At 39.7% G+C, this 16,754-nt stretch overlaps 1 protein-coding gene across 1 annotated transcript; it reads right to left on the bottom strand.

Moving 5' to 3' along the window:
* Window positions 1–872: 872 nt before the first annotated feature.
* LOC131973524 (unconventional myosin-Va-like) lies at window positions 873–16,701 on the bottom strand. The gene is made up of 40 exons (XM_059335539.1): window positions 16,525–16,701; window positions 16,054–16,164; window positions 15,279–15,450; window positions 14,855–14,999; window positions 14,600–14,756; window positions 14,374–14,517; window positions 13,870–13,951; window positions 13,668–13,775; window positions 13,451–13,557; window positions 13,067–13,332; window positions 12,893–12,974; window positions 12,667–12,807; window positions 12,418–12,543; window positions 12,072–12,155; window positions 11,669–11,788; window positions 11,223–11,320; window positions 11,021–11,107; window positions 10,791–10,899; window positions 10,477–10,688; window positions 10,221–10,377; window positions 9,194–9,433; window positions 8,786–9,034; window positions 8,129–8,222; window positions 7,897–8,039; window positions 7,479–7,592; window positions 6,616–6,750; window positions 6,438–6,494; window positions 6,026–6,253; window positions 5,841–5,908; window positions 5,680–5,754; window positions 5,399–5,597; window positions 5,025–5,118; window positions 4,765–4,908; window positions 4,483–4,637; window positions 4,311–4,400; window positions 3,599–3,749; window positions 3,224–3,500; window positions 2,509–2,683; window positions 2,344–2,424; window positions 873–2,244 (listed from the first exon to the last, which is right to left on the bottom strand). Exons 1-40 carry the CDS (start codon window positions 16,549–16,551, stop codon window positions 2,092–2,094), a joined length of 5,457 nt encoding a protein of 1,818 aa, XP_059191522.1. The 5' UTR covers window positions 16,552–16,701; the 3' UTR covers window positions 873–2,091.
* Between the last annotated feature and the right edge of the window lie 53 nt (window positions 16,702–16,754).

Below are 16,754 nucleotides of genomic sequence, written 5' to 3'. Positions count from 1 at the left end.
ACTGCTTGACCACAAGTAGTTAGGCCGAAATTATTATTTTTTTTAAGCAAATATTTAACCGCCTTATACCAACTTACCTTACAATATCACTACACTTCCAAAACAAAGAAAACAGCGCCAATGTTAGTGTTTTGCAGAGAGACTCTTACAAGGAAACAAATGCTCACATTCCTGATGTGCATACCAGAGAAGTGATGAAAGATGAATAATTTATGGACTGTTTTTATATGTTAAGGAAATGCAAATAGAGAAATGATGGACATGGGAGAGAAAGGATAACCTGTTAATTAAGATTAAAAGATAATCTTGCAGCAGAGCATGTAAAGTCCAGATATTAGAGTGAAAGGCAAGAGTAAAGTTACTTCAGTCCAGAGGCCCCAGTACTGTACATAAGTAGTTAAATCCAAAAACAGGTGGAGAAATACATTTCTGTCAGGATTATTTTCCCCAAGTTATTTTCTTATTCAACTGTGGGAAATAGTTGTAAAAATACTTTGAGACGTTGTGTTAAAAGTGCATGATGAAAATAAAACTCACCTGGAAGAAAACATAAATGCTTTTAGTCCTACTTAGACCATGGGGTAGTGGTGCACTTCAGCCTCTTGTGGCCGAAATTAGTATTACAACAACAAACAAACAAACAAACAAAAAAACGTTTTTTTTCGCCTGTTCTCAAGTCATAAACACAGGAGCAAAAATATATTTTTTTTAGATCAGACAAAATTAAAAGTGAAGGATATCTACTGCACATATAATTCCATACGTTATGATATGAACTGTGTGTGTGTCAGTTTCAAGAAAGAGAATATTAAGCACACCTTGTGAGGTAGTGAAACTGTGGAGCATTTTTTAAGCACTTACTTCAAACAATCTTACTGAAAAGCCAGCCTTTAATATGACAGACAACATTAAGACCAGTTAAATACATACTTGAATAATTTTCTGTTCCTTTGCCTTGTACGGACATAAATACCATCACCTGCTATTAGTAGTCACAGAAATAAAACAGAATTCCATCTCAAGACATTTTCAACAGTTAAATCAGATGCACATTCATGTTAACATAGCTCATGGTTAATCTTCTTTTAAAAATATCTGTCCATGGAAACACTCAAATTCATAGTGACCAGGATATTTAACTTGTCATTTGCAGATGTTACGATGTGAAAAGACAAACATTCCTGACCTGAGTTTAGATATTACTCTAGGAAAAATACCCATGAATGCATAATGAACCCATGAACTCAAAATACTGTTTCAACACCAGTATCAGCAATATAGGTGTGGCAAGAGATGACCTTTAAAATACTTTTGCTGATTCATCATTCATACACTTATTACTCTTTGGCTATGCAGTGCTGAAAAGCTAGCACGTAGATGCATGTAAACAATGTATCCTTATTGTGCTGCAGTACTGTAATAATCAGTGAAGTTAAAAAAAATAACAAGTGCTTGGTAAGTCTTAAGACCTGATCGGACAGAGCCATTTTTAGCAGAATGAGGCTGAACTTGAAATGAAAATGAAAGCATTGCTGAGTTCCTCACATTTTTCTGCTGAGAAAGCACCAGGCGTCACACTTTTCTCCATTGTCCAATTGGATGAATTGGGAGCAGATTGTCAAACTGTTCCAGACTCATCCTAAAATAAGTTTGAACTGACCATCATCCAGGAGAAGCTCCTGGACCAGCGTGTGGTACCCCTGAGGTTTCTCCTCTTTCTGAGGGTCTCATGTTCCCACAAGGATGTCTTGTTTGGGTACAGACTCTCATCCTCAACCAGAGCCAGAGCAAGTGCCCTCCGCCTGTCCATTTTTTTCCTAGCCTATATCTAAAAAGAAAATGTAAGATCTGTGAAATCACTAAATAGCAAAATAACAATCAGGCCAAGGACAGGTGATTTGGTGCTTGTCAATTGATATTAAATATAAAAAGTTGCAGAAACCTGCAAAAGGCACGGTGTCAGATTAGAGTTTCTTCAGCAAAAAAGGCAGTGCAGTGCACATTGTATATTGTAAACTGCAAAACGTGCTCTGTCACGTTCTCAGGTGTTTTAACTCTGGGAAACAGAATTAAATGTCAGAGGTCTCTGTTCTAGATACGGGCAAGGAAACCCAGATTGAGGCTAGCAGGGATCTGGATTGTCTCCAAGGCCACAGAGGAGGATGTGAAGGGGAGTGTGACGGAAAAGATCTTCTTGGGGTCCATCATCAACGTGGATGACTCAACTCTGTCTTTCAAAAGGCCCTACAAGGAAAAAGCAAACAAGACATGTACATATCCTAATGAATACAAGACTGCATTCTTGCCTATACTTAATATATAATATATAAAACCTCTACTCACTTTAATAGTTGTGATGAACATGGTTGACACTCGTTCTTCAAACTCAATCACTGGTGTGTACAAGGTCAACACTTTTACAATCTGTAAAGAGAAACACATGATCAAAGCACAAGCAGCACATCATGTCTTCTGACTAAAAAGGCAGAACATTTACTGATGATGGACCTGTGATGTGGTGAGGGCAGAACACATGTTGCAAATGGCTTGGGCGTCTGCCTCGGTCTTCTTCTTGATCTGTAGAAGCTGTGCAGCCTGAACAAGAGGCTCCAGAGTCTCCTTGGCACCGCAGTCTGCCAGCTCCCTCTCCGCCAGCCATTCCTCCAACTGCCAAACATTGTACCTGAAACCAGAGGCAGTGGACAAACAATTCAGACTGAACCAAGGTACTGTCAGGCAACGTCTAATCTGTTCTGTGACACAATTGAAAGGTTGATAAAAAATAGTGCTGCTTGTCATACAAATAAAACTATAGGTTGTGACCCGGAATAGTTGACTATTCGATCTAAGGAGCCTAATCAAACAGTCGAAAAATATAAAGTGTGCACTGCAAGGTTCTGCCCATAAGTTTCCTTCCACTTGGGCTGCTATGACACAGTACGTGAAGGCAAATATTGCCTTCTCATATAAAATATATCTGTGTTCTCTTTAGTTAAATGCATAGTCTTTCTCTCAGTGTAAAACTTTTAATACCCCGATACTATGAAGATGCATGATTGTCTACTTGTTTTGTCCACCTGTTGCCTGAGATATTGCTTGAGAAAGCTGGCTTGACGTAAGAAGGACCAACATCCAACACCTCAATCCAAACTCTTCCACCCTTGTCATTTCATTACATACAGTATAATGATAATAATAATTGCAACTGGCCAAAGAGCTGTACCTGATCTGCAGGCCTTTACTCCAGGAACACATGTCCTTCCGCAGCAGTAGGTTGTTCAGTGTGACTGCACAGATGATGTAAAACAGCTGCTTGACCATCTGTTTAATGAGGTCCAAGTCCATCCCATGCTGATTCATGGTGGTGTAGAAGAGGCCAAGACGCTGCAGCAGGACTTCCACCGTTACAGCCTCCTGGAAACTGGAGCTTCTCTTTCTCAGGCCTGTCGGTTTTGACCCCAATACACCCTGGATTGTCTCGTGCTCCAGCATGCTTGCCACTATACGCAAGATACAAATTGAGGAAAAATTGATTTAATTTGGTTCCGTTGGGAAAAAAATACAATGTTAGTTATTGTGTGTGGTAAGATTTCCTCACCAATTAGGGGCTGCAGCATGTCGTCCATGCATTTGATGAGCTGGCGGTAAATTTGGATTGCCAGATCACCAAAAACTTGATGGTACTCTGACAGTTCAAAGTTGGCCAGGCAGTGCTCATTCTGCTTCGGAGTGTTGTTCATTATGTAGGCCTACAACATAAAGCGGTCGTACTTACATATTAACTATGTTTCAAAAGGTAGCAGTTAAAAACAAAAGCCAACAAGATCAGTTTTTCACCAAAAAGTTCTCTATTCAAAGAAAATACACAAACTTAAAACACAAAAGAATTAAGTTGATCAAAAGAGCATTGAGGGAGATGGTGGTCCTACAGTGTTGGACTTTATTTGTTTTGTTTAAAAGAAAAATACTGACGTGAATGTTTACAGAGGTAGCTTATATTTAATATAAAAGAGATATTGATTTTGTACTGGACTATTTGGTTACTGTATTCTTTCTGCTTCGAATGCAGTAACTTTAAAAGCAAAAACCAACAAAGTAATGTAACAATAATGAAAACAATAAATCCTATAACTAGAAATTATCATATGATTTTATACAGTTGTAGTCTCATCAGATACATTTATGCATTATAATCATGAAACCAGGATTTTTCCTCGGATTATAATTGTGCCATCAAAATCAAAATCTATAATTGTAACATCTTTACCAGGGTTAATTAAAGGACATGTACGGCTGTAAACAAAACATACCTCATCTCCACTGTACTGCTTCAGACAGTGTATTAACCGGCATGTGTTGGACAGCCAGAAAGACACCACTTCAAAATCACCTCCTCTCCTCTATAAAAAGAGTGTGAAAGTTAATTCAAAATAAAATCATCAGTCACTGTTTTTTTTTAAATAATAAAGTTATATACTGCACCTTGATGACCCCCTTAATGCTGCTGATGGTGGAATTGAGCAGAGTGCTGACTCTCTGATCATCATTCACGTTGTCTGCGTATCGTATGCACATGAAGATGATGTAGGCCGGGAGCCCAGGAGTGAAGCTGACTGCTACACCACGAGGCTTCAGATCTGAAAACATTACGTTTCAAAGCAAAATCCAAAAAAGGTGTGTCCTTGATCTATGAAAAATATTTGCATGCAATTCTGCAAAACACTTTAAAAAATGATTTGCTAGAAGAAAGCAGGTTCAACATACCTACGACCAGGTTCTTAAGCAAGCGGCTCTCGTCACCCGCCCTGTACTCCAACATGCCTCGGTACTCTTTCTCTTTGCGTGTGATATGCGCAGCTCTGGCAGGAGTGCTTACCACAGCGGTTTTATTCTTTTGCTGGGCACTCGCTAAACACAGAAACACAATATTAGAAATTACCAGGATTAGTGCTGTATTAATGTAGATATAATGTACTCATCTAGAAAAAAGTACTGTATGAACACAGTCGATGCCATGTGATTACCTTCAAAATCTTCAACTTTTTTAACGTAAACTTTAAGTTGTTTTTTCAGCTTGCGCACAGTTTTTTCTTGTTGCTCTTGCTGCTCCATGAGTTCCTAAAAGTATGTGAACAGTAAAAAAGTATAAGGTCAAACCAAACTTTCACTTCGTTAAATCATTTGTTTTTAAAAACTGTGAAATTAAACTTTAATCTTTCATTAGCAACAGGATGAGAATTCTTTGTTATGAAACTCTTGTGTCCAGTGTTTTTATATAACTGTACATTTGTTTACATGCTAGTCTTTGCTGATGCAACATCACACCAAAATGTTAAAAAGTACAGATTAAAGAACCAGTAATAGCATAGTTCAGATCCAGAGCAGTGAGCAGACCCACCAGGTTCTCATTTGTTAGCTGTGTGATTTCATGCTTCAAGCTCGCCTCAATGCGAGCATCTTCAGGAAGGAGGAGGCTCTGGGCCAGAAGCTTCTGCTGTTGCTCCTTTTCAGCTTTCAACTTTTTCACCTCCTCCAGCAGCTTCCTATTCTCCTCATTGTGAACACGTTCCTGCTCCTGCATCTGGCACTCAAGAACTCTGAAAGATGGAGGGATGGTATTCAGTATCATATGGCACGGACGTGCTTCAGTGAACCAACTAAAGAATATCATTTCAGTACCTATTGGTCTCTTTCAAGCCTTCATAAGCCAGCCACAGCTCTCCATCCTCATTCAGTGTATGGATGTCAGTGGACCTGAGGAACAGCGTCAGTTAATTTAAATAGCACTTTACTGCACCACCTGATGGATTTAAACTGGAGTGGGAGCTGCGTGATCTTACCTTTCAACATCTTGAAATGAGGGAATTTCACTTAGATCTAATTTCACACCTTCCCCGAGCGCAGAGTCCTAGAGTTCATTTCATATGGGAACATTTATGTCTAGGTATTGCTAGATGTCTGTTGCATGAAATCCAAAAATACTGAATCCAAAATTAGAATGTGACAATGTAATTTACTTTCTCACCTTATGTTTAAGAGCCTCTTGGCGGACCATATGTGACCGGAGGAGCAGCACTTCTTCTTTTCGCATATCCAGCTCCTCATTGGAAGAACTGAGATGCTCCAGCAGTATGTTGTAGGGCAGAGAGCCGGGGGCAGGGGGCGCCAATTCACCACTCTCATTGGTCAGAGACTTCCGCAGCTCATTTAGATCCTGCTTCAACTTCTTGTTCTCTGACTGCAGTTCTTGCCGCTAAGTCATTTAGAAAAACATAAACAACTCATCACAAAACATCTACAAATTACTTTTTGGCTCTATTCAACTGTACATTAGAAAACTGTTTTAAGGTTTATTAATGTGATGACTCTTTGTGGACATTTCCTTTTTGCGTAGTTGGTACCTGACAAAGTCAAAGAAGTACCAGACCTAGTCATACCTTCAGTTTTTCCAAGTCCAGCTCTGCTCTGCCAACTGTTTTCTGCTTCTCCACCTCCTTGTTAGGAAAATATACACATAGTGTAAATACCAACCATTCAGCCACAAATATAAACCAAAAATAACTTAAACCACCAACTTTCACCATTAAGAAACAAGATTTGTGTTTCAGTCCATACTTTTGCCTTTACTTGTTGGGCTTCTTCTTTTTTATCAATCTGCTGCCACAGTGCATGTTTTTCCTGCTCCAGTTCCTTCACTCTTCTCTGTAGCTTCAGAAGGACTGGCAAGTCCACTGTTGCCTCGGTCTCATCCTAACAAAACACACCAGGCATTGGTTGATGAATCTCCTCACAAACTAACTAGAATGCTGCACTAATAGGATTATAACACAGACAAGGCCAGAAAAATATCTTCCCACAGCTGTTCCAAGAAATAAGTGTCCAGAAACCACTTGCACTAACTATTCATAGTGATCATTTTATCACCAACACTGTCACTGAGACATCAATAAAACTTCTGTTTGTAGGGGACACCAGTTTTTCCAACCTGAAAACGAGAATTCCTTGTAACTGACTGAGTTTACATCGCAGCTGCTATTCTTTTATAGAAAATACAATGTTTTACAGCCACCTTTAAGCTTGTATTGAGTGAGAATTTCAAACTCAAAAAAGATACATTTGGTCTGGTAATTGCATCACTTTCAATCGATTCTGATAATGCTGCAATTTTCTTGCAGTTTCCCTGATGGTCTGAATAAGACCCTAAATTGGTCATTAATGGCTTTTAAGAAGTGAAGTCACAAAGAGGTTCTTAAAAGTTGCTTAATTTAATGAACAAGTTGCCAAGTCATCAACACTGTATGTGTGTCAGTTACTGTCTCTGCCACTGTGCATGTGATATAAACCAATGACTGCCGCAAAGTTGGCTGTATCTGGAACTGCTCGGCCAGTCACTGGCCATGGTTGGTCAAGCTGATAATCAATGGTGCAAACAATCAGTGCAAATAATTGGGATGATATTGTGTAGTTGTCCACATTACCTCTGTTTGTATGGAGCCATCTTCTCCGTCAGTAGAGCCTAAACTCTGACTAAACTCAGAGGAGTTGCTGCTGTAGTTGGAGTCTGTCCTGTTGTGACCAAATTTGCTTGAAGTCTGGTTAGGTGTGAAAATAAACATGTTACAGAAGGAATAAGTAGACAGATCCAAACTTGTTCCGCCATGAAAAAATGAAAAACCTTTTTCTAATGTCAAGTATAATTTGTACAGTGACACGTTGGTCCAGATAATTGGTTTCTGTATCTTTGAAAGCTTTTGCTTTGCTTGAATTTAAGTGATTCTTGTTTGTGACACCATCTTGAAATTGCCATGTTGTTAAAATCCACAGGTTTAGATGTATCAAATGACAACTACTGTTGTAATGTCAACAAATTGGAACTCTGAATGAAGTGACACTCACAATGCCGACACTCATTTCTTCCTTCAGGTCTCTGTTCCGCTCCTCCAGGTGCAGGTGTTCACTCAGCAGACTTTGGTAGCGGGATCGCTCTTCAGCTAAGTCCTTTTCCAGCTGTTTTGAATTCCCGTCATTGGTTTTAATACCTGAAACAAAACAGTTTTGTTTTATTTATTCCTCCCAAATGCAGCAAAAACGTAATGATTGTGAAGGTTTGAGGTGAACTGATTAGTACCTGTTAACTGATGGGCTTGTTCTTGAATGAGTTTGTTCAGTTCATCTTTCTCGCTACTCAACAAGCTGTTCTTCATATTAAGGTCTTCTACCACCTGATCATGAGAGGAGGCAAAATCATGTAATCTTCGTCTGTTTCCTATTGGTTATAGATTGAAAGGTTCTACAAAAACTGAAAAAAATATGCTACTAAGCTCATATGCTCAAAGGGAAGTTCCTATTTGCATTCACTTCTGTCCTTTTGTGACTCAAAGGTTTCACATTACATATCACTGTAATCAATAGGCTACCATAGTACATTTTTGGAATCCTTTAACCTTAATATATGAAGGCCCCGTTCTTTTTGGTCAAGCAAATTGAAAAATCCTAAAACAAATTAGTAGGCAATTTAAAGCAGCAGAAAATAAAAACAAATGCCTGACCCAGATTAACATACATACAAAAAATAAAAATAAAACACAAATTCTTTAAATGCGATTAATGTGATGAAAGATGAGCTGATTGGTGACAAACACAGTAAAATAAACAAACCTCATGCTATGTCATTTACCTCATCTTTTACCATTCCAGTTAAGAAAGAGCGTCATTTAGAAAAAATCCTGTGGAGCTGCCTGCCAGTGAAGTTAGATAAATCTAAATGAAGTGTAGTAGGGAATACCTGTTGTGTCTCTGCCATGTAGACCTTTTTCTGCTCTTCCAGGTCTTCTTTCTCTCTGCGGGTGTTTTCCAGCTCTTGCTGAAGAAAAGAGAGCTGCTCCAGCAGCGAGGGAAGCTTCACTGTCTTGGCTCTCGCCTCCTGCTCTGATCTACGTAGGTTTTCAATCTCTCTGTTCTGTTTGTCTCTCTCTGCAGTCTGGGCCTTCTCCACAGTATTCAACTTCTCACTGAGCACTCTGTTTTCTTTATGCTGCAGGGGGAGAAACAAACACATGCTGTGCATGTGATATGACAACTCCCAATGACTTAATGTTTCTTCAGCTTCAGTTGTTTTTATAATGGTAGATTCCAGAGTAAACCACAACCTGACACAAACAAAACTAAATACCAACTCTCTCACAATACTTACCTGCTCATTTATCTTGTGCTGCAACTGCAAAATCTTGTTCTCCATGCCAAAGTTAAGCTTCTTGAAATGCTCTACAGAGCGTGCCTCCATTTTCAGCTTCTTTAAGTCTTTCTTGGCCTTCATGCGACGTACGCAGCTCTGCAGAAGGACAATGGCTGCCACGGTGTGTCTGTAATGCTGTCTAGCCAGCCAGCGTTTCACCCATTTCTGGATGACAACAGCTTTTTGCTCATACATCAACTGTGGAGAAAAGACCAATATTTAACATCAAGTTTATAAGTGAAATGGTAGGCTTGCTATTAGTAAATGCTAAAGAGTGAAGATCAGATACAGAGACCATAGATTCAACATTTTGGATTCTCTCTTTAGCATGATGTTCAAATTATTTCTATATTATAAAGTAAACTGCAATAGTTTTGGTCTTAAATGCCATACTTGTTCCTTATTATTATTTATATCTTACTAAAATTAAGGGTTTATTTCCAAATGAATGTAGAAGGTCTCAACAGAAATACTGCTGGCTAATGTTAGCTTAACAAAGTGCAAAAGCCAACATAGTTCATTATTGAACAAAGTAACAAATAACAAAATTTAATTTAAGTGTAAACAGGGTCAAAAAGGTCAGCATGAACATTGTTGGTCTCTATTCATATGACTTAACTGTTACGAATCTTACACAGCGATCAAGGTTTAGGAAGTGCAAAACAATCTGGTGCACTCTGTGTAATGCTGCTCAACAATGTTACTCATGGAACCTGGCACATCTGGGCTTCCTATGAGCTGGGAACCTTTTCATATTATATTCAAGAAGCACTAATTCCTGTTTTCTTTGTGGCACCTACTAAATCCAGTTTAGTTATTGTAATGTTCAACAATTCCCTTTAAATACTCAATGGTCAAGCTAAATTTAAGGCTGATGTAATATTGCATCCTGGAATTATGTTAGTAAAATCATATGCTCACTATACAGCCTTCCAGTAAAGGAGACCTTACAAGTGAAGAATTCTAGCTAATCTAACGGCCTTACCTTATAATACTGCTTTCTAGCCACGTAGGACCTAAAGAAGCACTGAATAGCGATGGCTGCAGAGCGCAGCTGCTGGTAGCGTCTCCTGGTCAGCCACATTCGCACACTCGCCTGAATGACAACAGCTGCTCTGGTTCTTCGCAGAAACTTAGCATAACTGACAGGGAAAAAAACATGTAAGGAATATGTTAGATCAGCCAGAGGTTCATACACCTATTGACATCTTACTCTGCTGTTGTTTAATGTCTCCACTCACCAGCGTGCCTGGTGACCCCGTACATGTCTCTGTATGGTGATAGCAGATTCCCTCATCCTCAGGTACTTCTTGCGGGCCAGCCAGCAGCGGATAGTCTTCTGGATGCGGACACAGGCCATTCGCAGCTTGTCAGAACGCAGCTTCTCCAGGTACGCCACCTGACCAGCCCTGAAGAAGATCTTGTTTTTGCCAAACTGAAACTTATCCTGGTCCTAGGAGCCAAACAAAAACTACATTAGCAAATACAGTATAATATGTAATGTTTCTGAAAAAAGTTAGTAGTATAGTATTTCTTTTACACAATTCAGACATACCTTTATAAGTTTTTCCATCAGATTTTTGCAGGTTTGTTTTCTGTCAGAAAGAACATCCTTTTGCTTCATGAGGACCCGATAACGACTAAAGAATTCCTGATAGGTCCATCTGCAATATTCATGTAAATAGAAAAAGATAGAATGATTTTCTTAGAGAGCCATGTATTTTAAAAGGTATAAACTGCCCAAGGCACTGTGCTCTGCACCACATGCTGTTGTTGATAAACTACCTAGATGGGAAGCCTGCTGCTGAGATCCGGATTGTTTCGAGGATGCCACATGCTCGAAGCTGCTGCACAGCCCTCACAGGATCCATGCTTTATAATAGATAAAGAGGATAATAACAACCGTTACAAAAAATGAATGTGCTAGTCTTTCATCTGTGCTTGTTACAGATAATCGTGTCAAATACAAGAGTGAAATCATTCTCACATGAATGGAGATTTGTGGTCATTTGGTTTGATGCAGCGTACGTAGTGAGGAGTTGTGGCATTTAGTGTGTCCATCAGCAAACGAAGAGACTGTCGAAACTGAGAAAAAAGAGAAAGATAAATCTTTAGTATGGAATAAATGTTGAAAAACATGAACTAGTAGAAAGGTCCTTCAGCATTCAGTTCTAGTATCCATTATTGTATCTGTTTGAATGACAATCACTTAGAAGGAATCCAATTGGACATTTCCTCAGGGTTATTAATCGAATTAAAATGGAAGGAGTCTCTGTCTGTCTGTCCTTCAATTTTCTGTTCATCCGATGGAGTTCCCATTTGGGGGATGTGCTGCTGAGGATCCAAGATAATGCAGAGTGGGGTCTAGCATTGCTCTGGGAGACATTTTCCCACACTATCAAATGTCTTTTCACCTGTTTCTCAGTTTCTCACCTGCAGTCCGACAGTCTTCTTAGTATCCCTCTTACTAGCCCTTCCAGTGACACCTGTACGCTTGTTTGTGGAACTAGTTGCCTTCTCATCATCTTCAAACAGCCTCAACAGCCAATCAACCTGAAAAGACCATTTTTCAGATTGAACCGACAAAATAAAAAGTTATACTTGAACAGCAGATGGCAGTGTTTTCAATCTAAAAGTCAAAAGTAGGTGTATTTCCTCCAATAGATGTGGTTGAACAATTCATGGGTGTGTGCCCAGAGACTTGCAACACAAAATATGCTCAAAATGATTTGCTTTTATGTTGAGGTTTTGACACTGAATTCCTGTGACCTCCAAAAACTCACTCACTGAGAAGGACTGGGAAGTGAAGATATAACTTGTTAATAAATCATTTCACCTTGCTGTTTTTCAGCACATTTATCTGCTCCTCATTGACTGTGTCCTTGTTTTTCTCCAGGAAACCCTCACACTGGTACTCCACCTAGGAAAAAAAAGGAGCAGGTCATACAGTGTTCTTTCACTAAAAGAGTAAAGGTTATATTTCATCATTCAGAGTCTGAAGTAGACTGAATTAGTACTGCTCTCATAAATAGAACCCTCAAACTGTGGTGAAGGTACATAACTGCAGCGGAAAGTGAATATAATTTTACACTTGGCTCTCTTGGTGCTCTCAGAGTAGAAAGCATGAGTCATCCATGTGCTGACCACTGAGACGCAGCATGAGACATACAGTCATGTTTTACCTTGTCTGCAAAGTGGAGGATGATGAAAGCTCTGTTTGATAACCTGGGTTTATCAAAGTGAGCATTCTGCTTCAGGAGTGTGTTGTACAGTTTCTGAGCCCATGTGTCGTCAGAGCCTTTGGGCATCTATGGAAACAGGAAAAGCTGACACATCAGTTAGTCATGGCCTTACTCATAACCTCCAAACACAGCATGCTGGAGATTCCTTCAGTGGAAAGTAGCTTAAGAGGAACAAAATGGGCATTTTACTCTGCACTCTTCATCCAGAAGGTCCAGTACACCCAGCTTAGCCTCAATGAGATCGATACACGGCTGGTTGTCATCAAAATCAATCAGTGTCCAAGGGATCTCCTCTTTCATGTACTCCTCTTGCTCCAATTTGAAGACATGCTGAAGAAAGTGAAAGCTGAAAATGATTTACATGTAAAGTTTGACTACAAAATGAATGTGCTGAGAAAAAGAAAAATATGCATACCAGGTTGAACTGTTGTTGAAGCTTCTCATTGGCATAATTGATGCAAAACTGTTCAAAACTGTTGACTTCAAATGTTTCAAACCTGATGAAAAATAACACATTTAAATTATTGTTAATTATTGTCAGGTGATCCAGGGAACATAAAAATGCACAAACCTGGAGGGGAACACCTACCCATATATGTCAAGCACACCAATAAAGGAGTGTTGTTTTGCTGCCGACTTCAAGGCATTGTTAATATTGCCCACAATCCAGCTGAAGAGTCTGGCATAGATGTGTTTGGCTAGCGCATCTCTGCCATTGACCGCATTCATTTTGGAGACAGGCTTGACATAGGTTTCTGTGGTCGTCTGGATTTTCCTGTGACATAACCAGTGGGCCATTTCTTCACAGGGCACCCCCATCAGCTCACAAAACACCATCAGGTGAACATTGTCTGACTGGAAATACATTGACAACAACGATCACATCCACACACAAAAATATCTATATGATAGGTATCGTCAGTGATATACTCTGTTATTGCTGTTTTTGTGTCCAGGGGTAATCAGTGTTTACCAATATGCTGCTTTTGTCTGCTGACTGTTCTTTCACCTCCACATTGCTAAGATGGAGTATAGCTGCCAGAATTTGGTAAATTGCCATTTGATCACTTTCACCGATTCCTACAATGAAAACAGACAATTTTGATCAATCCTGTAAGAAAACCCAGAAACAAAAAGATGTATAATGTACAGTACTGTCCATTCAACATAATGTAAATGCAAACATTCACCTAACAGTGAGAAAGCCCTCCTGGTATTGCACATCTCTTTGGCATCATCCACTCCATCTATGACTGGGCTCTGACCCTGGTTAGTACAGTGGAAGTCGTCTGCGCAACCTTAAAATAAGATATTGTATTAAATAGACTACATAGATTTGTTGTTCTCTAAATCAGGATAAAATGGCAAGTGATATTTTATTGACTTTCATACCTAACTTGAAGGCTTTGAACTCTGGTAAATGTGAAGAGGCACACAGCTGGTAGAATATATGGTAGTTCCTTTCTTCATAGGTCTATTAGTGATGCAAAAAAGATATAAAATGGTAGTTAACTACATTATACAAGTACTGCAAACACATTCAGTAAAAGTGGCTATAGATGCATGCATAAAAAGCAAGCATTTAGATAAACCCAGGGTTAAACTAATATCACCACATTTTCTTGAAAACAGTCCACAGTTGCTTAACAAAAACCCAATATTTTGCCATCTTTCTCAGTCTAGGGACAGGCCGCCTAAAATTAGCATTGTTTATGTTGTTTGTGATTGCGTTGCTAAGATATACACATGTTACATGTTAGATGCACATGAGAGTTCTTAAAATCAATTAACTGTGAGTAAAAACCGAGAAGATAGAAAGATAAGAAGGGCCACATTCAGACACTGGCTGTACTCACATAAAGACATGCAAGTTAAAACCATAAAAATTAAATTTACCTGAAAAACAACTCTAGACTTTTCCAGCAAGTAGGTTCTCATGTTCGCCCCGATAATGCAATGCTTCTTGTCAAACCCAATCTCAATGTACTTCCCAAAGCGACTGCTGTTGTCATTCCTTGTTGTCTTGGCATTCCCCAGAGCCTAGAAAAAACATCCAAAATGCTCTCAGTAACCTCTATAACTTAATAATTTTGTCTTATTTACCTGCAGTGTTAAATGTTACCTCCATGATGGGGTTGGAGGCAAGGACTCTCTCCTCAATGTTGGCCTCGCCTGAGGAGCAGCTGACTGTGGCAAAGTATCGCATAGCGTACTTAGCAGAGACTGTTTTTCCAGCTCCCGACTCGCCACTCACTATGATGGACTGGTTTCTTTCATCTCTGTCTCAAACAGCGTGATAACATAGAGTATCAGCACAAAAGGAAATGAACCTGTTCTTTGTTTTAAAATGTAAAATGGAATGTATTTGTTACAAAACCTGGCCATCTGTTTGTATGCTTCCTCTGCTACGGCAAATATATGGGGGTCCATGTCTCCCATGTTCTGCCCGCTGTAGGCATTAATGATGTCAGCTTCATAGATGGGCAGGCTCTCATAAGGATTGATGGCAACAAGGACAATTCCTAAATGTCACAAGAAGTAAAAGACTATTAATGCAACTCAAACATATGTTATCTGACATATATTTATATTAATGAAAAGAGATCCCTGATTGTAGTTGCTTTGTGTACATTATTTATCTCACATTAATGCCATACATGTTAGTGTATGTCTCCTTTAAGAGCAACTTCAGCCACATAATCAGCATATGGTACTGTATTATCTCAGAGCGTACAGTGAGCAGGGCTCCAAAGTCTACAGTGACAGTGATAGTGTGAGTCAAAGAAGATCAAGCACATTACCACAGTATGTGTAAATCAACTTGGAATCGATGAAGCGCACTTTAAGGTTGTGTAGCACAGCAGGCTCATGCAGATAGCTGAGAGATGTGAGGTCATTTTCCCCCACCAGGATGTTGGGGTTTCTTAGTGGTGGCAGATTGTTGGTTTTGGGGTCTATTTTGTGTTCCACTACCTGGAAAGAAACTAGAAGTTACTTATATTTACCGACAGTATGAGACTAAAGACAGCAATTAGCTTTACTCATAGAAGAAAATGCCTGTGGGTGAAAAAAGACAAATAACAAGGAAAAATAGATGGTTAAGCAATGGTTAAATCTTGACAACATTGTTCTTCGTGTTAAAGCTAACTAGCAACCACTGTGCTTGGCTTGTTCATGTTCACTCATGATAATGCTTTGGCCTTATTTCCATACCTGAAGTGCGTGCCCAAACTCGACATCACAGCTGCAGGTAGCAACAAAGCTGAGTAAAAAGAAGTACTATTTATACATACATACGTCCATCCACCCATGTTTTTCAAAGTTTTGCAGAGTTGCATACGGAGGCATAGTGTATTTGTCTTTCCTGGGAATCTATGTGCATTTACCAAACACCACAGCTGCCTCGAATAATCCCACAGCACACAGAGATTTAAGAGGCTCTACTGCCAGTGTTCCTGATGAGAAATATGTGCATGGCTCTTTGACAGAACATCACACACCCATTTCCACCTCAGTGCCTCTATCTCCCTTGTGTGGCTATGTGCGTGTGAATGTGGTGGCATTTGCCTGTCTCACCGTGCCATCATCCAGCTGCAGAGTCAGCTTCAGGTCGCCAGGAGTGTAATCTTTGATAAGCTCTGCTGACTTCCACACTTCTCCTGCATCTGGCAGCCATACACGGGCATACTGATGGGCACAGGAGGGGGGACCGGGTCAGAGCCATTCAACCACTGTACAACAAAACTACAGCAGTGGAATGTAGCTCAGTAGGAAAATGGCAGGAAAGCAAACTTGAAGTAAGCAGAGTGTAGTTATGCGTATAATGTGGATGGATACGGTTTATTTTAAGTGACAGACAGAGAAATGAAAAAGCAGTTTACTCAGATTTTAAAAAACCCATAGCAGTTCTTTTAACACGTCTAAGTGGAAAAAGTTAATCCCTATTACTAACAGATATGTTGAACGATAAGTAAACTAGCATAACTTTAGCTTAAGAAAACCGTTGAATGAGCTGGACAACCCGTCAGTCTTACCCGGTCTACCTACCTTAGTGTAAAGTTCAGAGGCTGCCATGTCTCACAAGTTGCTCGGTGAGTCCTCAGGAACTTTCTCTGCCCGCAGAGAGAAAATTAGACATTTTTTCTTTAACTCAAAGAGTAAAAGACAGCAGGCTCTCCAGGCTCGGTGCTCTCAGCGGGAGGAGAGTTCCACTCATAGACTGTATGTTCAACTGCTGCTGCTGCAACAGTTGTCTGTCAGTCAGCTGCGCGTGCCCA

The sequence above is a fragment of the Centropristis striata genome, chromosome 6 (genome assembly GCF_030273125.1).
Source record: "Centropristis striata isolate RG_2023a ecotype Rhode Island chromosome 6, C.striata_1.0, whole genome shotgun sequence".
In the NCBI taxonomy this organism is placed as follows: domain Eukaryota; kingdom Metazoa; phylum Chordata; class Actinopteri; order Perciformes; family Serranidae; genus Centropristis; species Centropristis striata.
This window is presented reverse-complemented; position numbering and strand designations above follow the sequence as displayed.